The sequence below is a fragment of the Ptiloglossa arizonensis genome, chromosome 5 (assembly GCF_051014685.1).
Source record: "Ptiloglossa arizonensis isolate GNS036 chromosome 5, iyPtiAriz1_principal, whole genome shotgun sequence".
NCBI classification, from domain to species: domain Eukaryota; kingdom Metazoa; phylum Arthropoda; class Insecta; order Hymenoptera; family Colletidae; genus Ptiloglossa; species Ptiloglossa arizonensis.
In genome coordinates, this window is record NC_135052.1 from 8,966,257 (window position 1) to 8,990,405 (window position 24,149).

At 31.6% G+C, this 24,149-nt stretch overlaps 3 protein-coding genes across 9 annotated transcripts; 1 reads left to right on the plus strand and 2 right to left on the minus strand.

Annotated features, from left to right (window-relative positions):
- Positions 1-490: 490 nt before the first annotated feature.
- LOC143147429 (uncharacterized) lies at positions 491-10,558 on the minus strand. The gene is made up of 11 exons (XM_076312676.1): positions 9,929-10,558; positions 8,873-9,398; positions 8,496-8,717; positions 7,991-8,242; positions 7,404-7,569; positions 4,888-4,934; positions 4,106-4,485; positions 3,318-3,843; positions 2,789-3,007; positions 987-1,238; positions 491-657 (listed from the first exon to the last, which is right to left on the minus strand). Exons 1-11 carry the CDS (start codon positions 10,262-10,264, stop codon positions 491-493), a joined length of 3,093 nt encoding a protein of 1,030 aa, XP_076168791.1. The 5' UTR covers positions 10,265-10,558.
- Positions 10,559-11,454: 896 nt separating this feature from the next.
- On the minus strand, positions 11,455-17,804 carry LOC143146665 (putative cytochrome P450 6a14). 4 transcript variants are annotated; one of them, XM_076311142.1, is made up of 6 exons: positions 17,737-17,804; positions 14,458-14,835; positions 13,341-13,866; positions 12,682-12,903; positions 12,069-12,320; positions 11,455-11,959 (listed from the first exon to the last, which is right to left on the minus strand). In XM_076311142.1, exons 2-6 carry the CDS (start codon positions 14,791-14,793, stop codon positions 11,790-11,792), a joined length of 1,506 nt encoding a protein of 501 aa, XP_076167257.1. In that variant the 5' UTR covers positions 14,794-14,835; positions 17,737-17,804; the 3' UTR covers positions 11,455-11,789. The 4 variants fall into 4 exon arrangements, with proteins under 4 accessions (XP_076167257.1, XP_076167261.1, XP_076167259.1 ...); XM_076311146.1 differs by lacking the exon at positions 17,737-17,804 and adding an exon at positions 15,123-15,276; XM_076311144.1 differs by lacking the exon at positions 17,737-17,804 and adding an exon at positions 15,020-15,166.
- Positions 16,044-23,629, plus strand: Naxd (NAD(P)HX dehydratase). 4 transcript variants are annotated; one of them, XM_076311150.1, is made up of 3 exons: positions 16,044-16,064; positions 22,161-23,132; positions 23,319-23,628. In XM_076311150.1, the coding sequence occupies exons 2-3, from the start codon at positions 22,192-22,194 to the stop codon at positions 23,365-23,367; spliced, it is 990 nt and encodes a 329-aa protein (XP_076167265.1). In that variant the 5' UTR covers positions 16,044-16,064; positions 22,161-22,191; the 3' UTR covers positions 23,368-23,628. The 4 variants fall into 4 exon arrangements, with proteins under 4 accessions (XP_076167265.1, XP_076167262.1, XP_076167264.1 ...); XM_076311147.1 differs by lacking the exon at positions 16,044-16,064 and adding an exon at positions 16,120-16,154 and having other exon boundaries at positions 23,319-23,629; XM_076311149.1 differs by lacking the exon at positions 16,044-16,064 and adding an exon at positions 21,481-21,588.
- The last annotated feature ends 520 nt before the right edge of the window (positions 23,630-24,149 follow it).

The following is a 24,149-nucleotide window of genomic DNA, read 5'->3' on the forward strand; positions in this document are numbered from 1 at the left end:
CTTATTTGCAAAAATTATGCATTCTATGTGTGGAATAGATATTATTATAATTGGAATATAATAGAGAGAATTTTCGTACATATTAACGGTTATTTTATTCGATTAAAACGAGTCTTCGTTTATTCAAAGTATTTATTCTTAGTACGTGTGCATAGTTTTGATCATATCTAAATATAGAAGAACCAACTCTATGAGTAGAATGTTGCATCGACTTAGATTTAATTGATTGTTAGCAGAGAACAAAATCTGGATGGAAATTATAATTATTTCTACATAATAAAACAGAATCAAATGACAGATATAAAATTAGAAACTCGTAGTAGAAGTGAAAAACAATGTCACAATTTTATCTAAGGAAGAATTTAAAAAATGTCAAAATGTGTACATATCTTTTTATTCGATACGGATCGATTAAATTTTCTTTAATATAATCAACATCGGTTTTACATTTAAAGTAAATATTTACACAAACACACACTTAAAATAAAAATTATTCTACTTTCGTTACTTTTAAACATACTCCTCCTTTCATTGTTAACAAGAATGCGTGATTCTGAGTCTCGAACGGAATTGTCGTTTTTTCACAGACGTCGACTTTATGGTTTCGAAGAATCGTGATAAGTCCAACTTTAGTTTGATAATGTGCAAAACGGGAACCTGGAAGAACATATTAAAAACAATGTTTATGGTTTCCTTATATTCAGAAAAAACTTGTATACTTTGTACCTAGAAATCTTCTGTCCGAATGACTCATGTAATTCACACATTTAGTATAATACATATACACGATACATATTATAGAAAATTAGACACAGTAGCCCAATTCGTACGAATATAATATAGAATACAGTTATAAAATTACAAAGCGATAATGTAGTCGTTAAAGTGATTTTTGATGACAACGCATATTTTTTTACAATTTTCGTGAATACATAAAGCTTTTGTCACATTAATGAATAATTTACATTTTTAATTCATACACCTACCTATACAGTTCCTTGGCCCATCACCGAAAGGTAGGAAACTCATAGCATGCCTAGCCGCAATACCATTGTCGTTAAATCTTTCAGGATCGAATACATGAGGATTTGGGAAAATATCAGGGTCATTTTGAATCGCATATATTGGTATCCAAATTGACGTATCCTTTGGAATTCTAATCTTTGTGCCTCTAAATGTGTAATTGTCGCTTGCTTGTCTCATTAGTATTGGCAATATTGAATGTTTTCTTAGTGTCTCTGCGTAAAATAAAATATATATTGGAAGTTACGAGAGCGTAAAACAGCTTTCGAATTCTTGTACAAAAACAAAAGAACGTAATATTTATTGGTTAATTATCCTTGATAAAAAAAGAAAAATTAAAAATAACTTCTCTCGGCTATACTTTCGAAAAGCGCCATTAGTCGATCGTCACAAAAGTTTAGGGAAGAGGAGAGAAGGGACGATAATACCAAATTTTGGCTTTGCGTATTTAATAATTTCCGGGATATTAACGAAGAACTTTTGATATTTTAGATTGAAATTTTTCTAACAGGCATTATTAAATCGATTGTTACGTTGTCGCAGCAGTCATAGCCAATTGTGAAACAACTGATGCTCTAATAGCGATATGAGCTTCAATATCTATGTATATGGTGTCTCATCAAAAATCAACCCGATTGTTTGGTATATTAAATGCGTACTTACAACTAGGTGGTATAGATGGATGTTGGATGCGTGGTTACCATTGAGGGGTACATAGTGGAATATTGGATCCATGGTTACCATTAAATGGTACATGGATGGGTGTTGAGGGCGTGGTTACAACTAAATGGCGTATGAGTGTGTTTGGGTTCGTAGTTTATATATATACATTAATTTCATCTGTATTTCATCCATTTTCCGGATTAGAAATTTGGAATAAATACGACCTCCCTCGTTAAATTTCGTTATTCATAAACTTTCTAATTGTGCATCATAAATCCTCGTATACATTGCCCTAAATATTATAATACTGTCTTATTCAAAATTACGGTAAACAGGGTATATATAACCCAACATTTCTTGACTCTAGAAATTAAAACGTAATTCAACCTAAAAACAAGCGAGTCGATTTTAAATGGAGCACCCTGTGGATAATGAGACTGATAAAGCTATTGCGTAATTGGTTACTCGTCAGTCGACACAATCGCTACAATGGTATAGGAAAATTTGAATCTACAAAATCAAAAGTTTTTCATGAATATCTTGAAAACCATTAAATACCAATTTTTTTACCTATCTCGAGCCTATTCTCTCTCCTCTCTCTTTAAAATTTTGTGATAACCAAGCACTGGTGCTTCTCGGAAGAATACTCTTTCTCCCTTCTAGGTTACTCAACCGGAGAATTTATTGCATTAGAACATACAACAATCTATTTTATAAGCAATTTAGCATAAAAATAACTGCGTAAGTTCAAGCTGCAGGTTAAAATTGATACGAGAATCAAGTTCGGTGAAACCTCGATTGTAGTGAGGAAAATGGCGCTGAAAATTCGTGTAATAATCAAAGTAACCAATCCAATGAGATAGAACTCCACTGTCATTTATATCTTCATATTTTAACCCGTGACACTATTTCTGGTAATTTACCCCTTCAATTGTATTTCTTATTAAACAACCATTCTTTTCATTTGTGAATGCAATGATGCTCTAATACAATAGTCGAGGTTTCACTGTATTAGCATAAATCCTAACGGTAGTTAGTTACTACGAGATCTCGAAATTCGACTCACTATCGGATTTACTAGAATTTATCGGAAGACACGTACCTTGAAACACTGCATCCAAGTATGTCATTTGTTTCACTTGGTCGTATGTAAACATTTTACCATTTTCTATATATTGTCTGATTTCTTCCCGTAACTTGTCCTGTATGTACTGGTTTTGCGCTAATTCGTAAAGTGCAAAGCCCATCGTTGACGAGGAAGTCTCGAATCCAGCTACGAAGAAGACAAATGCTTGCGAAGCGAGCAGCGAGTCTGTTAATTCTGTAAAATTGAATAAAATTTGGTTCAGAAATTTATCGATCTATTAAAAATCTATTAATAGATTGTTACTAAGGGCAAGAAAATACGGTTTTCCTAATAAGCTAGCTTTTGTTACTAATTTTTTGTTCGTTAAAAGACATATCAAAAACTTGTTTCGATAACATGTAATTTTGTTTTAATTTCAATCGTTGAAAAACTAAACAATTATAAAATGTAAGTTAAATAGTTAACTGATATCGAGAATGATGTTATTAGAAAGTTCTTGGAAAGAACTTTTAGAGAGTATTTACAGATTTTAAAGATTGCTTACCAATATTATCCACTTTGTTTGAGTTTTGTTTAAGTTCCATCAACATGTTGACGAAATCAGGCCGAATCACGTTATTCTCCATTCTGTATTTTATCGCATCGACGATCGCTTTCAAAAAGAATTCGTTTACGCCTTTCGGTTGCAACATGTGACCAATTTTACTGTACAAAAATGGTAAAAACAGTCTGCAGATATCTCTAACCGCCTGCCTGGTACAAGAAACGAAGTATTCTCTGCCCATTTCACGAAATTGGCTACCTTCGTTATTAAAGTCATTCATGCTGATCCCAAAAGCACAGCTACCGATCACATCGGTTGTGAATTTTGCTGCTAATTCGTGACACTCCACAATATCTCCGCTTACTATTGTTTTCTCCATATATTTTTCCAAATGATTACCACATTCTACTATAAGGGGAAACATATCTTTGAGTTTGCCTGACGTGAACACTGGTGAGAGCCTTGTCCTCAATGGTTTCCATCTTTCAGGTTCTAATTGGAAAAGATGTTCCGACAATGGTTCCGCCTATGAATAATTTTTTTCTTTGTTATTAATACACTTGCTTCGAAACGATAGCCTTTCGTATAACTTTTGTCCACTAGTTTTTTGAATAAAAATTACAAAATAATTCGAACGCACAGCGCACCAAGAAAATAACGAGACTGAAGTATGATTAAAGTAGAAAAAAAAGATTTGAAAAAACAATTTTCTTTTATAAAATTTCACACAAAAACTTCTAAGGAAGGAATAGAACTTGGAGTAAAGTTACAAATTGATTCATAATTACCTTCTTGAAAATATCTAGCCCTCGGTGTGAAAATAAAGAAAAGTCCCTGATGAGAACGTCTTTTATTAGGTTCAAATCATTGACTATTAGTACAGGTGTACTTGTTTGAAATATTCCAAATGCTGGCTCGTGTTTGTATTTATCGTATATTTTCTTCACGTATTGACTGATCGATAATTTTCTAGTGACCACATCTTTAAAATTACCGTAAAAAAATATCGGTCGTGGTCCGGGTACGTGTCGAATTCTCCAGAAATTATATGTCGAAACATAATAGTAGTAAAGTGAAAGAATTGTTATGAGAATGCTACAGAAAATTAAAAAATAATCGGCCATATTGTCTCGACTTTTCCGAATAGAACAATAATTGGGAACAATCACTGACACGTGCACAATTCAAATAACTAAAAGTAACTTGTTACGCGGTATATAAACATCGGGTTGTTTTGAAACTGAAACTTGAACTGTAACAGCCTTGAATTTTGAGTACAATTTCTTAGTTCGAATGCACCGAATATCAATACTGTATCTCTGTACTCCTGAAATCCACGGCTGGTGCAAGATACGTTTAATATTTTTGCACCGAATGTTATAACTACTGATACTTTATATCAAGTTTTTTATGTTAAAAGAGGAACGTAATTTAAAAAATGCCTGTGATTAAGCTTAACAAGTACATTAATCTTAAAAGTTTTGATTTCACTTCTCTTTACTTTGTATAGTTTGAAGTAGAAAGGGTCCCATTAACTGAACATTATTATGTTAATAAACGTGACATTGACCCTGACAACTGATCTCTGATAAACGAGCTGCTTGATAACCACTTTGTCTAAGATAATATGTACTCGTTAATTACCGATATTAGTTCATGTCTTACTAACTACAATTGATTCGCTACATCATTGGGATTAGTAAATATCGATAAGATATATTTCACGTGCAAGCAGATATTATCATTTTTATCGTACTTTAACGTGTAACTATGACTGTATATATTCTATAATATCTGTTGCTATAAATTATAGATATTGTGAATTATATAACATTCAATATCTATAAATATTTTAAATTTAATGTCTATAAATATATATATATATATATATATATATATATAAATTGGTTGCCTCGGAATCGGTGGTACAACCGAGAAGGTGATTCTAGATGAAAAAAGAAACAAATAAAAAATGAGGAATAAAATTTATTCATTTACCACTTCGTTGTTGAGAAAATCGACTTTGAATACTCATCAAGTATTTCATCAAGCTCCAGACTTTTGTTTTTGCTTTCACTTTTGCATATTTGTATTAACATGACATAAGTTCATAGTCTAAATATTACATTTTTTAAATAAAAAGCACAAAAAGATCTTTTATCATTTCTTTTACCTTTCGTATACTTGTTACGCCCCATTTGTGCTAATAATTTGATAACTCATTGTATATTTGTTATTTATGTTTACGACAAAGCACAATCGTGTACCTTTTTTGAAACGAATCAATTATAAATTAATGACTTGTATGTTTACTCAGTCGTGACATATAATTACGTGCACACACGTTCGTTTGTTTATACGTTTTCACATCCAGTGAGCCCAAATTCTAGACCCATGCTTAATTAAAAAACTAACGACAACTGATCGATGATTTGCCGAATAGTCTGGATATGTATTTGTGTTTTATTTTACAAAAATTGTCAATGTTCAAAAATATATGATACACATTCACGTACATAAACGATTGACGAACAATAGAATCATAAATGCTGATTCATACTGACTTGCTAAATGTAATCAATATCTTTGTCAACCGTGTCATAACTTAGGCACGTCCAAGCTAATCTAAGCTTCGATTATTAGGCACTTTTCCTCGCTCTATCTCGTTATTTTGATAAACACCGCACGCCAAAAATTTCTGTATCTTCTTTTGTTTTACCCGTGGAATATTCAGCAAGTAAAGAAAGGACCTCGTTGATTCCTTTGAGTCGCGTGAAATGACTCACTGTCATCGATGAATTTGATACATATCGATAGAATAATTGTACAACTCGAAAAATCCGTAATTATAACTCGAATGGTTCGATACAAAATAATGAATTTCCGATACTAATGTATCAACCGTCTCGGACCATTCGCTATGTACTGCAATTAACACGTCTCAGACCTATCATTACTGACACAACATACACGTTTTAAACACACAGTAAAGTGTAATTACTTATTTTTTTTTCTCTGTATGCTTTACTTCTAATTAAATCACCCCTAGCAGTAGATAACCCGATGTTCGCGTGAGTTGCAATTTCACGCGCGCGGAGGCATGAATTCGTGCTAGAATTCAAGATTTCTAACACTTCGTTCATATAATAAATAACGAACACAGAGAATTTCCTTTCATTTATCACTATGAGTAAATAATTAAGCAATCGTCATACGTTTTATTGATACAAATTGTAGCGTATACAAAGGTAACACTATTCATATGTACTATAATTCTTATATAAGTAGATATCTTGAGGAGTGCATGATTATGCATTACATAAACGGAAACAATTTACATATTTAAATATTCAAGTGTGTATGGTTTTATGACAAACAAAGACATTAACATTACTACAAGCCTTATTATGTAAGATAAAAATATCATTTTTGTCGAATGTTTCTAAATTCTAGATCAATATGCACTGACAATAAATATTTCCGTTTCTAGTTGAAAATGTTCTATATATTTATAAGAATCTTGAATTTATGTTTTTTTTGCGTATTGCAACAATTTCTGGAAAGTATGCCAAATAGTTAATACGTATACGATCTTCATTAAAACTTTTTTATCAGTAGCTTAGATATATATAGAGGAATATATAGTGGTTTCGTATAATAAATTTCAATTCTACATACAAACGGTTTAGTTTCAATAATATTTATTTGAAATGTTTTTTGTGTACATGAAACGGCGTATACAGAAAATGATACTCATTATATTTATTAAATTATAATTTATTGTATTATATGTCACACCAAGCAAATTCTTATTACATGTCCAAGTAATTTGTCGTACACTAATATTATAAAATTCTCCTTTAGTAATTTTATAATTATTTAAATTACATACCGTAATAAAGCTAATATTTTAATATAGAATAGATAACTTATTTGTATGTATACTAAAACGATATATACGTAGATATTAAATAATTTAACCATATTTATACAAACTATTTTAAAAACAAATTTACAACATTCGATAAAAACTTTTATCATAATTAACGATGTTTACATATATTTTATAAGTGACTTTCGCATCACTTTTTCACTTTGGTCAGTTTTAAGTAAATTTGCTCTTTACAGTTTAATGCAAACGAAAATGGATTTATTACAAAGGGAAATGGTGTTTTGTCGCAAACGTCGACTTTGCAATTCTGAAGAATTTTTATAAGTCCAATTTTTACTTGATAAATTGCGAAACGCGCACCTATAACAAACAATTCAACGTGATACGAAATGCAGAAATAATCGAAAAATTTAGAAGCATAATAAATGAAAAAATTAATAAATACATAACGATAAGGATAACCGAAGAAGAATGTTATTCATAATCTGTATATGTATAGTACTACTTCGACAAATAATTTTAGTTATTCCCTCTTTATTTGCCATGTTCTGTACTCCGTACCTGCTTCATTAATATATTGTCCCATCTCTTGGACAAAATTGATTAATATATTTACTTTTTTATATATTTAGCCACTCTTCCATTCGTCGAAAACCTAATCTTAAATATTCGAAATTCTAAACCTTCGCCAACTATTCACATTTTTATTTTTTTTTCATCAAGGAACATCTTCGCGTAACGAATTCTACACTTCGAATATAATTTATTAGTTCGTACTTACCGATGCAATTTCGTGGTCCATCACCGAAGGGAAGATAATGCATCGGATGCCGCATCTTTTTCGTCTGTTCATCGAATCTTTCAGGATTATATTTTTCTGGTTCTGGATAAATATTTGGATTATGATGGAAAGCATACACGGGTATCCATACTTTCGTCCGTTTTGGGATTGATACTTTTGTGTTTTTAAATGTGTAGCTCTCTACCGATTCTCTAGGTATAAATGCCAATGGTGGATATTTCCTTAAAGTTTCTGTAAATAAAATACAAAATTTGTAACAAGTAGAATACAATCCTTGTAAATAATATTTAAATATTAAGGGCATCGAACGACTACCCTTATCATACGTTTTCAAAAGGAGTCTCTTGTTTTTATTTTTAAATAATGCAAATTGTACCAAAACTACGCGACACGGTAGAAAATGTGCATTTCTTCTAACACGAGAAATCGAAAAAATTCTGTACCATTTTGCTATCACTGTTTCACGATCTTCATTAATACCTACCATGGAAAACTTTATCCATATATACCATTTCTTTCAAGATCTCGTATGTCCAATCTCCTTTAGTTTTCACATTGTACTCTTCGATTTCTGCTCGCAACTTGTCCTGTATTTCGTGATTCTGTGCTAATTCGTAGAGAGTGTGGGCAATCGTGGTTGACGAGGTCTCAAAACCAGCAGCGAAAAAGACATGTACTTGTGCAGCGAGAAAGCTATCCGTTATTTCTGTCGAGTAAAAATCAATTTCGTGGGGAGGTATCTTGTAAACCGAAATGAAAGCAAGAAAGTTGTTGTAATTGACATAAGCTATATACTATCCGGATATCTCTGGTGATTTTAAAACATACTTTTAAGTTGCAAACTTTTCCATGCGTACGTACCGAGGTCGGCAACTTTTTCCGGATGCTTCTGAAGTTCCAAAAGTGTATTCATAAAATCGGGCCTAACGATGTTATTCTTCTTCCTGTACTCCATCGTTTCGTTAGTAATCTTTATCATGAATTTTGTAACATCGTCATACGGCAATACGAGGGCTAACAAATTATACAGCCACGGCAAGCTCGCTTTAACGTTTTCATTCAATACCGTTCGAAAATCTGTCGAGAAGATCTTTTTGCCTATTTCACGGAACTCGCACTCTGCTTTTGACAACGAGTTCATTTCGATTCCGAATGCACAGTTACCGATCACGTCGGTTGTAAATCTGGCTGCCAGTTCACGAATCTCGACTGGCTCCTGTTTTTCTAATATTACTTTTAAGTTTTTCTCCAAAACTTCAGCACAATTTAGAATAAGGGAAAAGGTTCCCTTGAGTTTACCGGTTGTGAATACTGGCGAGAGATGTACTCGGAGCGGTCGCCATCTTTCAGCTTCCATGGCGAACAGGTGGTCACTCATTGGGTCTCCCTAGGTTTGTTAAATAATAAATTTACGTCATATTTTGTGATAACTCTACAATGATCCATTCACTGCGAAGAATTTTAAATTTAATCGAGAAATTCGGAATCCACGAAATTTTATAGATAAGAAAGTTGTAATTTTGTTTAAATAGTGATTTTCAACAAAGAATTAGTAGTACTGAAACAAAATTAAATGAAAATTTTCTCATGATTCATATTATGTACTTAGTAAATGAAAAAATTAATTCATTTTGTTTCGAACGATATAACTAGTATTATTTTCTAATCTCTTTACAATTTCATGTAATAATTAATATTTTTAAGATAGGTTGCAAAGAATTGATCACTACACACTTTTAAAGTGTGATATCCTATCGGTTACAGCAATGGTTCACCGGAAATTCGATCTTTTTGAACTTTGAGTAAAGTGCAAAATTCCATAGCCAATTGAAATTTTATTTATTGCCCAATGCAACGAAGCGACGAAATTTGTATACAAAATTGCACGATTTAAATGTATTCACACGTAATACTTACTGGTTCATTTTTAAGGAATCCTCGATTCGTGAAAACATGAAAGTCTTTAATGAGAACATCTTTAGCAAGGTCCGCATTTTGAATAACAAGGATAGGCGTTTGTTTCAAAAAGATGCCTACCAGAGGCTCGTTTTCGTACATTTGATTAAGTTTCCGCAAAAACTTTTGGAACGATGTTCTTCCTATCAACATATTGAAAGCATTTCCGAATCCTACGATAGGTTCTGGTCCGGGCACACCACGGTTTTTCCAAAAATTGTAAGTTGACGTGAAATAATAATAAACTGCAAGAAGCACTGTTGCAATTCCACAGATGATCTCCAAGTAGATAGCCATCTTGCGAATATACGTAATTAGAAACTCAAAATAGCAATTCAGTACTTGTAAATTGTATTATTTCAATAGAAAAATGTATATAATCATTTACTGAACAATAAATGGATACTACGATAGTCGCTAATTAAGTAATAATCGAAAATTGTGTTTAACGCCTTAGTTAAAGTTTCCACTGGTTTGTGAACTGGTTTCACGAATTTTTTCTAAATCTATAGTACAACACTAACTGACACATCATACTGTTGCTTGCTGCAGGAAATATAAACTCCGTAGTATACGTGGGAGCAAAAGTTAATAAGTCACGATAAATTGTGCTAATAATCTTTCACGGTCAACTAAATTAGTCATCTGAATAAACAAAATTGAGCAATTTACTTATTTTTGCATTGATAATTGTCGTTTGAATACAGGCGGAAAAACCTATCAAAAAATACATTTATGTAACCCTGATATTTACGGTAATACTTTCATTGTAACAAATGAGCACTAAATTAATGTAAGTACTATTTTAGCCTAGTCCACCATACATATATGCACATATAATATAAAAATTGAAATCAATTATTAATAAATAATCAAAAGATATCAAGTTTTAATGTTATTATTTTGTACATATATTCATTCCATTATGAAGATATAAATCAGATATAATCAATGATAATAGAACACAAATATTTCATACATTTCTACGTAAAAGGTAACATTAGCCATATTAGTAAACTAAAATATGTACTTTTTATATAAAATTATACATTATAACGGCACGACGTGCGTTACTTCGGCCACTGCGCAATACTTTTGGATATATATATATAAATTATTGGACTAGGAATAAAAAATCGTATCTTTTTGAACTCTCAAATAACTCGTTAATTGTCTTTCCGACAATATAACTTACTTACTACTAATTCTTTGTATATTATTGAATAGATATTACTATAAATATTATACGTTAAAATGTATTATTTATTCGTAATTTTCCTATTTTATCTAGGTAAAGTTACCACACAAGTTTTTTCGTAAATTCTTCTTTAAATGTTATTCAGATTCACACATTCAATAAGTTTTCGAAGTAAACATACATAGAACGCATTTTATAACAAATGTATGTCTATCGCTGTACAATAATGAAGTATATTCATGAAAAATAATCTAAAAAATATTTAGCAATTTATGTGAATACAAAAGAGTACACGTTTCAAAAGTGTACTTGTATTTTGTCACATATATATTAATAAAATTACAATCAGATAAAAATTATTAGTCAGGCGTTAGTATATTCAAAATTATTTTAACTATAGTCAGCTATCTCACCTTTGTCAATACAGTTTTTAATCTAATAAAATCATTCCCCTCCTCTATTAATAAAACAGTCCCCTTCGAACTAAACAATTTTAAACAACTACTCCACAGAAGTCTTATCTAATGTCTTATCTAATAACTTATTCGTTGAAATATGAAATTCGACAATACCATTAAGACGTGTCTAACTTAAATTAAATTCTTAAAACAATAATACATAAAGCTAACTCTCTATCTTGGTTACTTTTAAAGTTATTCCATATTTCGGAGTTACCAAGAACGAACCCGGATGAAGTTTATATGGAATTTGTGTTTGTTCGCAGACGTCAACTTTATAGTTGCGTAGAATCTTAATTAATCCAATTTTACTCTGAAAGACCGCGAAACGCGCACCTGTAAATGGAAACACGATTTACGTACAATTACGAAACAAATTAGTGTTTTACGAAACATCAATGATTTTTAGAGCCTATTAAAGAAGAAGGAAAAATCTCTTGCATACCGATACAATTCCTTGGACCATCACCGAAAGGTAAATAGTGCATCGGATGTTTCGTCGCTATCGTGTCGTCCATAAATCGGTTAACATCGAAAACTTCGGGATTCGGAAAGATATCTGGATCGTAATGAAGTGCATATACAGGTATGAAGACTTTTGTATCCTTTGGAATTTGCAATTTTGCGTCCTCGAAGGTATAGTCTTGAACTGATTTCCGCATTAAGACCGGCAACGCTGGGTATTTCCTTAAGGTCTCTAAAAAATACGAAGAAAGCATGAGAAAATTTGTTTGAAATTTGCACGAGGTTCGGGCTTCTGAAACGATGCAAAGAGAAAAAGAAACTATTTTTCAAACGAATCAAAATTTGTGTTCCACGTACACGAATGTTTGTTTATTGTGACAATAATCACAATAGTGTCCACAATCTCTGTACTACACGATTACACACTCGATGAATATTGTCGCTTAATCGTAATGGATAGAAATGCACAAGACCAAATTTCAACGAGATTTGTAACTTTGGAAAATTACAGAGGTTCGTGCAAATATATGTACAATAGTCGAGAACTCGAATTTGGAAATGAAACAGAAATGTTGGTATAATTCAATACATACCTTTCAACACTCCATCCAAGTACTTCATATTCTTTAAGTTCTCGTACTGCCAAATTCCATTGTTCAGTAGATGGTGTTCCCTGATTTCTTCCCGTAATTTGTCTTGTAGCTCATGATTCTGCGCCAACTCGTAAAGAGCGTGGCTGATCGCCCCCGAGGATGTTTCGTAACCAGCCGCGAAAAAGACAAACGCTTGTGCAACAATTAAAGTTTCCGTCAATTCTGCAAGCAGATATTAAAATTAAATACATGAAATTTGTTTGCAACTCTTTTCGTGAAACATTATGCAAATGCAAAAAGTTTAGATTAGATATAGTAGGTGTGCTACTTTCTAAAGTCGATCGAACGAACGTACACGTAATAACAAACGATAAAAGAGTTATTGAACTTACTAATTTATAGCTCGATTTATATTCGAAGTGATCAACATGTTAACGATAAAACGTTCTCGAAGTAATGTCAATTGACTGCTCGTTATCGTTATCAGTAAGGAGGGATAGTCTCTCAGTGAACCTCAGTTGATAATAACTTCTATGCAGAATAAATTCTAAAGGATGTGTCGCAATAACGGATCCGGGACGATAATTTCTTTTCCCTCGTTCTTTCTATTGTTTCTGATTCAACGTTTTTCAATTGTTAAAAACACACTGAATACCTACCGATGTCGCTTATCTTCTCGGGATGCGCCTGAATATCTATAAGCGTCTTGATGAAGTCATGTTTGACGATGTTATTCTTTTTCCTGTAATCCATCACGTCCAAGATAACTTTCGTGAAGTACTCGGTTAAATCGTCTTTTTTCGTTACGTAACCGAGCAACATGTACAACCATGGCATACCCTCTCTAATTCTGGCCTTTAAAACATCTTTCAAATCGGATTTGAAAATATTTTTTCCAAATTCCCGGAATTTACACTCCTCTTCCGACATAGAATTCATGTTGATACCAAAAACGCAGGAACCAATTACATCGGTCGTGTATCTAGCCGCCAGTTCGCGGCACTCGATGGGCTTCCCTTTCATTACCATCGTGTCCAAATATTTCTCAAGAGTGTTGGAACACTCGAGAATTAAAAAGAATATTTCTTTGAGTTTACCGGACGTAAAGACGGGTGTGAGTCTTGCCCTTAGCGGTCGCCATCTCTTGGGCTCCAAATTGAATAGGTGTTGAGACAATGGGTCCACCTGTAACGAGAAAATTATTTATTTAAAGTATTTCTACCAGAATTGATTAGAACCATTAATTTCGTACACACTATTGTGCACCATACATTTTTTATGCACTAAGGATACGTTTAAAAGGTAACCGAAGAGGAAAATTCTACTAGATAAAACTTTTTTCTTATCAGTTTTTAAGTACATCTTTTGATAAAAATAAACATCATCGTTACTAATAATTAAATATTAAATTACGACATATGTAGCTTCATTCCAGTTAAGAATGTTCGTAAAGATAAATCACCGATACCGTTATTTTTATTCACTAAATATTATACAATATCCACGTGTCTCTAATATTGGTTCGATATATTTTCAATATTTTATACAATTTCTCTTCTACAAATTGTACAGCAATTAAAGAAACGAATACTTTTATCTCAATATTCACTAATTCGTAGAATTGTTTTGGTTATCAGTGTATGGTAATAAAAGATGACACAGTTAAGAAATACTCAACTGTAATATATTATACAACGCGTAAACCGAAAGAAGACGGTAAATCTACTATTTGCAGATGTGTTGATGTGATATGTAGATGAAGGAAAATTTACTAACCGTTTCGTTGAAAGTAACTCCACGTGACGAGAATGTTGAAAAGTCCTTGATGAGTACAGTTTTAATCATATCAAGATCGTGTATAATCAACAGAGGTTGTCTTTTTAAAAATGTACCGATAAATGGTTCGTGTTTGTACTCGTCGTGTAACTTTTTTATGTATGTACCCATGAACGTCCGTCCTAACATCACCGACATGTAATTACCAAACAGTGGTATTGGTTTAGGTCCAGGAACACCACGTTTTCTCCAGAAATCATAGTTTTTCACTAAGTAGTAATAGTAAACGCCAAGAAGCACCGCAACGATTCCGCACAAAATTTCCAAGTCGGTCATTTTGCACCGAGGGTCGTCAACTTTTCAATAGCCAGCAAAGTGCTGTGAAATATAAAAAATTAAACTTCGTAGAAAACAGATGGACCAAACGGTACAATTACGCAGTGAATATTCAAACTCACGCGTATGAACATATAGGTACATGTTACGACTCGTAATGCAGGACGAAATGTTTTTGCATAATGCATAATTCGGGTAAACTACGAATTTTCAATCAGTAACTCACTCGGTTGGAGTGAGGACTTGTGTTGTCCTTTGCGATCTCGTAATTTAAATACTTTTAACAACGGTTTTCCATACTTCCAACGAAAACGAAAGAAAGATTTTACCTTTGTTGGTAAACAGTAATAAGGAGAAGCGACTGCTCTATGACTCTAGACGAGACTAGATCATGGCTTCCGCAAGACTAGTCTCCCACTGCTCCTACTAGTTCTCACTGTCAGTTATTCAACGGTAATATACCGTGTATACATATAGATACGTATTGTGTCTCGATATGATATATCTCGGTATAGACTACTTCTATCTCAATTGATTAATGCGTTTAAAAACAGACAAGTCATGCTTTCTCTATTATCGGTTAAAATTTTAGTTTTTAAGAAGTCGAAGTTTTTAAGAACGCGGGCGAACTCCTGACTTAATCTGTCACGATCACATCGATACACTTAACCTTGAATAACTTTCTTATATGTATATATCTCCATCATCTTAATTGTAATTATTAAATTACTCAATCCTTAAATTCTGTAACTACAACTCAGTGTCTCGACCGATCGTTATAAAAGTTGGCGCGAGGCACGAACATCCTTGTAAACGTAAATATGTAAGCAGTTGTACGTAACTTGAATAAGTTTTTCATATTACAACATTGCTCAAAATAACTACTGAAACGCCTGCGTAAAACGTATGATGTTTTACCTGTACGTTTCTCGTCGATCGTACAGTTTCCAATAAGATTACTATAAAGGTGAACGTCCCCTACCGTTAGATAACTGGTTACCAATGCGATCCGATCTGCGGTGATTTTCTAACGTTAGATTTGAAATATTGGTATTATCATATTCACGAATGACACGAAAAGTAACTTTTAACCTAGCACATCCGTTGTATTTTATAGATACATTAATGCAGTTTTCAAACCATTAGCACCAGTTGTTGCAGTGTTATCGTATCGTGATGATGTTTTAATTTTTAATTTCTTATTAAAGCCAAATCAAAGAAGGTTCTAAAATTATTCTCACTAGCCAGATTACATCTACAACTCAATGAATGTAAGTTTTCAATCATTGAAATTGATTATTTAAGATATCGAATTTCCGAAAAGAAGTTAATGAGTCTAAAATGAGTGACGAGATTATTCGGTGAGTAAATAAGTACGTTACGATAAAAATGATTACTATAACAGTGTGCGTCGCAGTGATTCGAGTATGAATCATTATGTCTCGTAAACAAGAAGTGTTAAGTTATATTTGTCATTCTGTCGTCGAACAGATGATACAATCTAAAAAAGGATGAATATGTATGCAAAAATGTATTGAAAAGATAGTGACATTTTTCGAAGCTAATCTTCTTTGCGTTTTTTTTTACAAATATTAACAAGACTTGATTGTCGTTTTCGATTCTATGTCTTTGTCGATCAAAAGAGAAAATTATTCTTATATTCGAACATTTGAAAAGAAAAACTGGATAAATGGAAATCTACTACCATTTTTTCACGAACTTGAAAATGACATGCTTGTTTCTACATTCGTTCCACTCATGAATATTCCAAGATTTATATCTAAATCGTTTAACAAATTAATCTTCAGCTTTAATGACTGCTAGACTATTGTTTCCCAATCAATGTTGAGTTGCTATGGTTTTACGAACAAGTGTAGAATCTTGTTGAAAGTTTTCCATTTGTTCAACGTTCCCTGATATTAACTTGTAAATAATTACTGATGTTGTTAAATCCAATTTCTTAGAAATGCGTATCAGTAACTACGCCGTGCGATACTCCTCCACTAAATTATTATTACGTAAGCAGGTTTCGTAAGAGTAAAGAGCGTAAATTATGACGCGTTGCTTTTCAAGTTTCTATCATAAAGATTTTTTCGTCAAGAACAATATTTTGTAATCGTCCTTTTTATAAGCCCGGAAAAATTGCTTTGCTGGTATTCTTCTTATTAAATTTATATTAGTTAATAAAAACAACAAAAATTAAATAGCACACGTGGTAAACGTAATATAAAAAGCAAATTAGCCTCTTGGATAACTAGCTAAGTAGAATTCGTATTTATTCTGAAATAAATTTTTAAATCGCATCCATTTAATTTTAGCAGTCACTTGTAAATTAATTGAAATCAATTGTCAGAGTACTGTTGCAATATAGTTATATTAATATTAGCAGCATAAATGTTTAAGTATTTTTCAGCCTCTTAGGAGCACAATAAAATCAAAATATTTTACAAATGAAAATTATCATTGAACAATTGGAAAAATTCTCCCGCGACTCATTTATCAATTGAACGATTAGCATAGTATTCAACGCATTTCATTATATCAACGCTTCGTTCTTGTAGCATCCACTTTTGCATTGCCTAGTTTCATTCAACATTTTTTTATAATTATTCACATTTTTGAAGACGATCATTGCCTTGCTCGTTCAACTTGTTTTCCAATTCTAATGTTTATGATTCATTATTTTTAATTCCGACAATTGTGGACTTTTAAACATTATACATGTACCATAATTGAATCAGATACTCTTTCAATAATGTTTAGCCTCGTTTTCCAATTCCAGTACCACTCGTTTTCTTTTACTAATCGTATCGTTTAAACGAAATTAGGAACACTTGAATTTTAGGTGTAATGTATCGTAGAGATTGGTAAAATTGTTTACGTATAACGAATATAAATTTCAAAGTGTAAATAATGTTAGTATAATTAAGTAAATGTACCTACCTAGAACACCAAGACTTCTTGCTCTATATAATGATGCAGTTGCCGAGATGATCTAAAACAGACTGACATTCTACTATTATTCTACTATTCGTTAAAAATACTTGTAGATTGCATATCTCTCGATTAAGTTGCCAAGTCACGGCGCACAGTGATACACAACAGGAAAACAGTCTAATTTTCTTTAACGCTAAGGAAAGAATTTTCTTTAATAGAATTTCATTGTAGGATAGTCGAGGTATCAAAACCAATCAAAGTTTTCGAAAAATATCTTAAACTTATGCGAAAAATATACAGTTTTCTTGTGCCCACAAGTTACATTTTTAACATATAATCCACTTTTCAATAAGCGAAGATAATATAATATAAGAATATAAGAACGAGTTTCTCGTTATACGATGATTTTTCTGTTCGTGTAGTATATTTTCTTATGCTCCTAAAACTGGACACAATACCAAATAAATGAAATTAGCGGTGTAACCGGAAATATTATTAACACAATACCGTCTATTGTCTCTGTCGCGTTGTCTGACTGTAGCTTGTAACCAACAAAATATCTCACCAGCGTGTCGATATAGTACGTTCAAAATTATAAATTTATTCTTTCTACTACAATCGTATTATTTGTAAATTTTCAAATTTATTGACACGTAAAACTTCCAGTGTTGTTTTTATGCTTTAAAACACATCTTTCACTCGATACACTGTTACTTTTCACTGTTAGAAACTACAGTCTTGTTATGATCATTTTCGTTTTCGAACGAATGGAATAAATGCAGGATTATTCGAGTCGAAACTCACTGTACACTACCTCTCGTATAGAAATACACTAGATCAACTACTTGACTGACTCGAGACTCGCTATTACAATTACTGTCCGTGTTCAGGGCAATTGTCTTTCTTATACCCTCGAGTTTGGGGCCTCGTGATCAGTATCCTCCGTCTTGGGGTGGTTAAGGGCGTAGACCGACCATGTTGGATGACTCAGGTGATTGCCAAACGATGGGCCTCTGTTATGTTCGGGTCGCGGGAAATTTCGCGGTCCCATAGGCTACGTGTTGTTGCAACCCTTGACCAGTCCAACGTAAATTATTAGGTTGTTCGGAAAGTCATTTCGATTTTTTTTTTTCGGTGAAAATGAAACACGATTTTTTTAGAGTGCATAGACATTTTATTCAATTATATATTTATATAATTTTTAATTTTTTGTTCTGTACAGTGTGCTTTCTAACGGTACAATACATACAGGTAATACGAGAATGTCTGATTCCATTTGAAGACTATCAGGGGAAAGCAGAGAATGTTCAAAGTACTATTTTCAGTAATTCGAATATTTGCATTTGAAAGTCTAAAAGGGGTCGATGCTTGAATGAAACAAACCAAAAATAAAGCGAACGATCTTCATTATTGAAATCACACCAAAAGGTATTCACTGCGTTGATTCATTACAATTTGAAAAATGGACACTTTGTGTATTGCAGGTAATCAATATTTCATTCATCGTATTCGGCAAGTTTCTTCATTCATTTAGAATTCTTCGAATAATAAAAAATTATCAAATATGTGGTTTGGGATATTTTTATTCAAACATAATATGTACTTAAAACAGATAAGCTACCTTAAGAACAAACAATTCTTAATACAGTAATGTTTCTGTTTGTATCACGAATTTCTCTCTCTCTTTATGGATTGTAGTTATTCCTACCATTTACTTAATACTTGACCCATATAATCATGGCACACAAAAAGAAACATTACTGTAACAGTGGTCATTACATCGTCGATTATTCTTTATTTTTAAATATTTTTATGTATTTTAGTAAGTTAGAAATGTATGTTCAATATGTACAAGAAAGAACTTTATTGTAAATTTCAGTGATGTTTGAACACTGTATACATTAACAAATAAATTTTTTCTGATTAACGTTGGGATCAGTATGAACCGCAATTTCCAATTAAATATCAAAATATTTAAAATTGTTAACTGTTTCGAATGATTGCAAAGTTTGTTTTTATAATATTCATGTATATGGATATATTTTAAACACTCGTCACAAACTGTCTAAAATATTTTCCATGTTATGCACCGTATTCGACAGGTGTTTGCGGATCAATATTTGAAGTGTCCATTATCTAATCTTGAAGCTAAGAAATTTACGATTCATTTAGTTAACTATATCTTGTAACTATTTAAATATGAAAATGATAATACAGTTTCATTAAGAACGAAATATGTCTTATCATCGTGATATGGTTGAAAGCTCTTTAAGTGACGTGCACCACAAATGCTCTGAAGTTATTAATAATCATCATGCGCTCTCGATCACATTCTATGGATTGGAAGTCTGAACGTACCTGTGTATGTAAAATATTTACAGTAACATATTGTAATAATAAATTCTTTTACGCTAAGGGATCATTATATCCATTAGAATTAACAGACTTCTTACAAATATTTATAGAAATCCATTAGCCTTAAACTGAAAGATGACAAACAAGATATCCTCTACTGTTAAAAATTATATCATTACACATGAATAATTTTTAACTAAAAAATGTTTATTACAGATATTTATTGTGAAGTAGAGTTACTGTTTTATTATTATCTTTTTCTTCTTTTTCAATGTTTATTGTCTTCTTGTTCTTTTTCATAGTGAAGTACCTTTGGATCAAACGCTATTCAGGTCATTTAAATCTAATTGATTAGGTTCAAAATCAGAACTAAATTAACATATTCTTCATCGGATGCTACCACAATTAAAGTTGCGCGGTGATTGTAAAACGATAGAACGCGATGATTGTAATATGATAGGATGCGGTGATTGTAATACGATATCGAATTTTTGTTGTAAGGAGTTAAAATATTAACCATACATTATTTATATACTATATAATACTATATTTTATTTACATAAATAATTAATTTTATTCTGGAAAGTGATACTTCGTACACTAATTTCGCCAGGTAAGAATCTACAAATGTGCAAAATTTTAAGCAAATCTATGAGGTCTCTTATATATAATTACCTCGTTCACTGAGGTGAGGGCAAGGTAAACAAAACTACGTGACTAAAACAAGGTTGCAGTTGCAACAAGAATAGACAATGCTCCGAGTAGTTACAGATATAGTTTTTTTGGTCCACAAGACGTATTTATCTGTGTGTGCATATCCTTAGTTCGAACGACGTATCAACATAGTAGACCAAGAAGATTCTAGTTACTTGATCATCTGTTGTATATATAGTTTTCATCTGCTCAGTGAACAGATAATAGCACATGTTACTATTAACAGGTTGTAAATGTGTAGTTAGAATAACAATGCAAGTTTAAACATTGCGTTTAACATTAATAAAATATCAGTAGGAAGAAATCAAAAAGAAATCCATGAGTTGAACAAGTGGATTCAAACAAAACCACATGACTATTATGGCAGCACCGTGTTAGCAAATCTATTTCCCAAATACCAATGACTTCAGCAATTGCCATTGTTTTAAACGATGAAACAAATGTGTATAATTTACTTCATCCATTATGTACCACTGTCCTATTCATAGAGCACTCAAAACAAAATTGTTACGTGTATTAAATTTTATTTGGAATATTCCATGATTTTTATAAATAATGAACATTAATTTTAAAACAAGAGTAATAAATTAAATACCAAGAATAGAAATCTAAACATATACATATATGTATGCTGTTTATTGCTGATATATTACATTTCTAACAAAAGAAATTTATAGTACAGCATTAACTACGATATTAGATTGTCGTGACTCGACAGTTTTGTTTAAATTGGAATCTTTATCTTTTATTGACATAGATATATGTACGTAAGGAATAGATTATAGTGTGGTAAGAAGACTGGTCATTGTTATTGACATACCGATTGTTTTTGTTTTCAATTGTACACTTTATGTTTTTGTGTTATTAGTTTTAAAAATTTTCAGTTTTTATCTCGCCATTTCTTTTTCAAATAACTAAACAATTTTATAAAGAATACGAATTAAATAGTATTTTTGTGTATTTCGTGTGATACAACAAAAATTAATGTAACTTCGTACGTACTAAATAGGTTATAGGTTATCAGCTTTTTGATAACATTATATTTTTGCTCTCCTGTTCGATTTCTTCTTGATTAATATCTGTTAAACAAAGACGTTTGTATAAACCATCAGTTACTTAGTCAGGATTCTACAGGTAATATTGTATTTTAGTGAATATATTTAACCTTATCAGATTTATATTATATTAGAAAACTTTACATAACGCAATAATTTGTAATAAAAAATAACGCATATGTGTATATTACAAAGTATAAATTCATAATAATTGTCATACCCTATCATTAAGAGAAAAAGCAATAGGTGCACACATTCTTTATTGAGTAAAGGAATGGCTTTTACTATGTTACGTTTTGCCCACAGAAATTCGATCAAACTACTGTTTCTTTCCACCATGACTACATCTGCATCAGTTGATGAGCGTATGTTGAAGGGAATAAGAAGAATAATCCCAAATTTACACAATGTTAAATACAAAGGTCAAGATGGCAGAATTGGTATTTTCGGTGGTAGTACAGAATATACTGGTGCTCCATATTTTGCGGCTATGAGTGCACTCCGCACAGGATGTGATTTGGTGCACATATTCTGTGCAAAAGATGCAAGCATTCCTTTAAAGTCATTTAGTCCAGAGCCTATTGTTCATCCAGTTTTAGATCAATACGATGCAATTAAACAAATAAGACCTTGGCTGGATCGCTTGCATGTAATTATTATTGGTCCAGGTCTTGGTAGAGAGGATAAAATTTTTAAAACAATTGTCGAACTAATCTCAATTTGTCGTGAAGTGAAGAAGCCCTTAGTAATTGATGCTGATGGATTATTTTTAATTAGTCAAAAGCCTGATATTATAAAAGAATATCCAGGGGTTATTCTTACGCCAAATGCAATGGAATTCAGTCGTCTAGCAAAAGGAGTACTTGAAAAATCTATTCAACCTACACCAATGGTGAAAGTTGCAGATGTTAAACATTTGGCAGAAGCAATTGGAAAAAATGTTATAATTTTGCATAAAGGAACAAAAGATGTAATTGCAGATGGGCATAAAGGTACCGAAGCAGTGTCATGCGGATTGGCAGGCTCTGGTAGGAGATGTGGAGGGCAAGGGGACTTATTAGTTGGAGCATTGTCTGTATTTTGGTGGTGGGGTATTTGTGCAGGAAGTAGTGAAAGTTCATTATCAGCTCCTATAGCAGCAAGTTATGCTGCATCAAGATTAGTGAGAGAATGCAATGCATCTGCATACAAGATGAAGCAAAGAGGAATGTTGACATCTGATATATTACAACAAATACAACCTGTTTTCGCAAGAATTTTTGAAACTCATTGTAACAAGTGAGCTATTTAATTAAAATGATTGTATACTTGGTTTTGGTGTATAATATTTGTATAAAAAATTTTCTTATTCTTACTAAACAGGTTTGAAATGCAAGGTTTTTTTATGTGTATGTTATATATAAGTCTTCTATAGAGTAAACAATAATTAATAAGAAATGGTAATGGTATTAATATTATTTGTAGAACATCTTCGTTCAATGGGAGAAGTCGAACACGGAGCATTGATTCCTGAATTATGCTCATTCTTATACATTTTTTAATTTTTAATAAAAATGAAAGAATAATTTCTATTTGAATCTATTAATATATCATATACTACTGATTTATGACATTTTTGAATCATGTTGAGACCAGAAATCAAATTCAGGAATTTAACAATATAATTACAATACATTTATTATAATTAATACTAGATTTTTAATGTCGTTAAATGCATTACAAAATAAATTACACGTTTTACAATTGTGTGGAGATTTAATTTTACTTATTTTGCTTCAATTATCTTTATATGTACAAGTAGTGCATTTGTAGTGTGTTTCGTCTGGAAACTTTTGTTTAAAGTTGCTCTTTGCATAATTATAAATAGAAAATATTAAATTTGCGTTTACAAAATTAGTACATTTTAAAGATGTTGGCATAAAATTATTCTGTGAATAATAAAACTATCTACATTATTTTACTAATATATGTTATTTACATATTAGTAAGTTCAAAAGCCTTACATTCAAATAATTCATTATTAAGTTCCAGGGAAAGAATTTTTACTTTGTTCTGTATAAAAATGAATTGTCTTTACATTTTCTTTTTTTATTAAGAAATGTTTCAAAACATGATTCTATATTCTTTCATTTTTGTACCGAAGTGATAAACAATGTACATTGCCTAAAAAATATTTCTTATCCAAGTATCAGTAATATATTTTCTGTTAACATACAAAAAAGTACTTTCTTATTAAGTACATTATTGTTGAAAAAAAAAAATGTTACTTTGTAAAAGTCAGTTGTTTTATATTTA